At 33.1% G+C, this 1,575-nt stretch overlaps 1 protein-coding gene across 9 annotated transcripts in view; it reads left to right on the forward strand.

Moving 5' to 3' along the window:
- LOC106478485 (homeobox protein cut-like) overlaps nucleotides 1-1,575 on the forward strand; it is a 153,296-nt gene that overhangs the window by 128,674 nt on the left and 23,047 nt on the right. For all 9 annotated transcript variants that reach the window (XM_022382094.1, XM_022382093.1, XM_022382091.1 and 6 more), the window contains one exon: nucleotides 1,077-1,199. In XM_022382094.1, the coding sequence (XP_022237802.1) occupies nucleotides 1,077-1,199 (123 nt within the window). The remainder of the gene's footprint in view (nucleotides 1-1,076; nucleotides 1,200-1,575) is intronic.

Here is a 1,575-nt window from a genome sequence, read left to right on the forward strand (position 1 = left end):
CTATAACAAACACTATAATTCACATCTCACGTGGCCAACAATATTTTGTCCGCATACATTCAATTACTCATTACCTTGTTGCGTCACGTTGTGAGCGTCTTATGTATACCAGACTACCCCCAATCTAGTAGTCTCCCGATAATTCATGAAGGTTCGAGAAGGAGTGGCGTGATACTAGTCACATGACCTCGCTGACGCAACAATAGTATCTTTGTAGACCGCACACTATAGTGTAAATATATTTGTAGACCACACACTATAGTAGCACCCATGTTCTATGTTTATAAATGTATATTCATTAATGGTAGCACTATAGCATACAGTTTTTGATGCCTTGTGTATATATTACAGTACTCTAATTTGTTAATTTACATGTGTGGCCATAAAAGTAAAACTGATAGAAGTGTCAGATTTGTTTCAGTCATTACTTAGTTATCTCGTGTATTCATGACAGTATGTATAGCCTAATGAGACTTTGGAAGTTTACAGAGTAAGTATCCATATTCTCTCTTCCTCGTAAATATATATTTATAATTTTGGCCATTCCCAAAGTTTATTTCTTTCCTTAAGATTTTACCACACAACAACACTTGTAGATTTACCACACAACAACACTTGTAATGATATCTTTATTATAGTGATACAGAACACTTGATTAAATATGAATGTGAGAAAAGTGTTTTATGCTCTGCAACTTCACACTTGATAGACTATGAACTAGGAAGTATCATTTAAAGACATTCTTATTTAAACTGTCACATACTATATGGTAGGTAAGAAAATAATAAGATTAGAAAATTTATATTTTGTTGTTAGATGTTTGAGTAGCTTCAAAACAGAAATAAAGAAACAGAAGGATCAGAAGTTTGCCTTAGCTTTTATTATTTTAGCAGGAACATTACTGAAATATTTATAAAATTGTTCACATTTTCATCTGTACTGAGAAATATTTATTATTTTGGTGTTGCTGAGAAGACTGAGTTTCTCATCATGAAAGCACTGGTAGTTGTGGATACATGTAAAACACTGAAAAATGGTCAGCGGATGTAAAGTAAAAAACCATTCTGTTTGTTTAGGATGGTTGACGAGAAAACTAAGCCACAGTAAAGCTATTTCTACATCTGTGGCAGTTAAGCAAACAAGTAAAGAATGCATCAACAATACAAATCTCAGAAGCAAGTGCCAGGACATTACACAAAGTATGTAGTTTGTATTTTCTATAGTTTTTTTTGGTGTAAAGTTTCCAGCCAAAAAACATGTCATACTCATACCACATATAATCAGTAGCATTTTATTTTTAGTCCTAAAGTTCATACTTGTAACCCAAATTTTGTCACATTTAAAACATACTTTCTCCCACGTAATACCAATTTAGTTGTATCCACTAACAATGGTCAACAATAATTATGCATTGAATTGCTTATTTGCAATAAAAGCATTAATTCATGGTACCCGTACTCTCACTCTCAGGTGTCTATCAACAAATGAATAAATTCACACTCAGAACCTTTACAAATACACACTGCTGTCTGAGATGGGCTCTGAGGGATGACAGATCCATTCCCCAAATATTTT

Source organism: Limulus polyphemus, unplaced genomic scaffold (assembly GCF_000517525.1).
Source record: "Limulus polyphemus unplaced genomic scaffold, Limulus_polyphemus-2.1.2 Scaffold216, whole genome shotgun sequence".
Taxonomy (NCBI): Eukaryota; Metazoa; Arthropoda; class Merostomata; order Xiphosura; family Limulidae; genus Limulus; species Limulus polyphemus.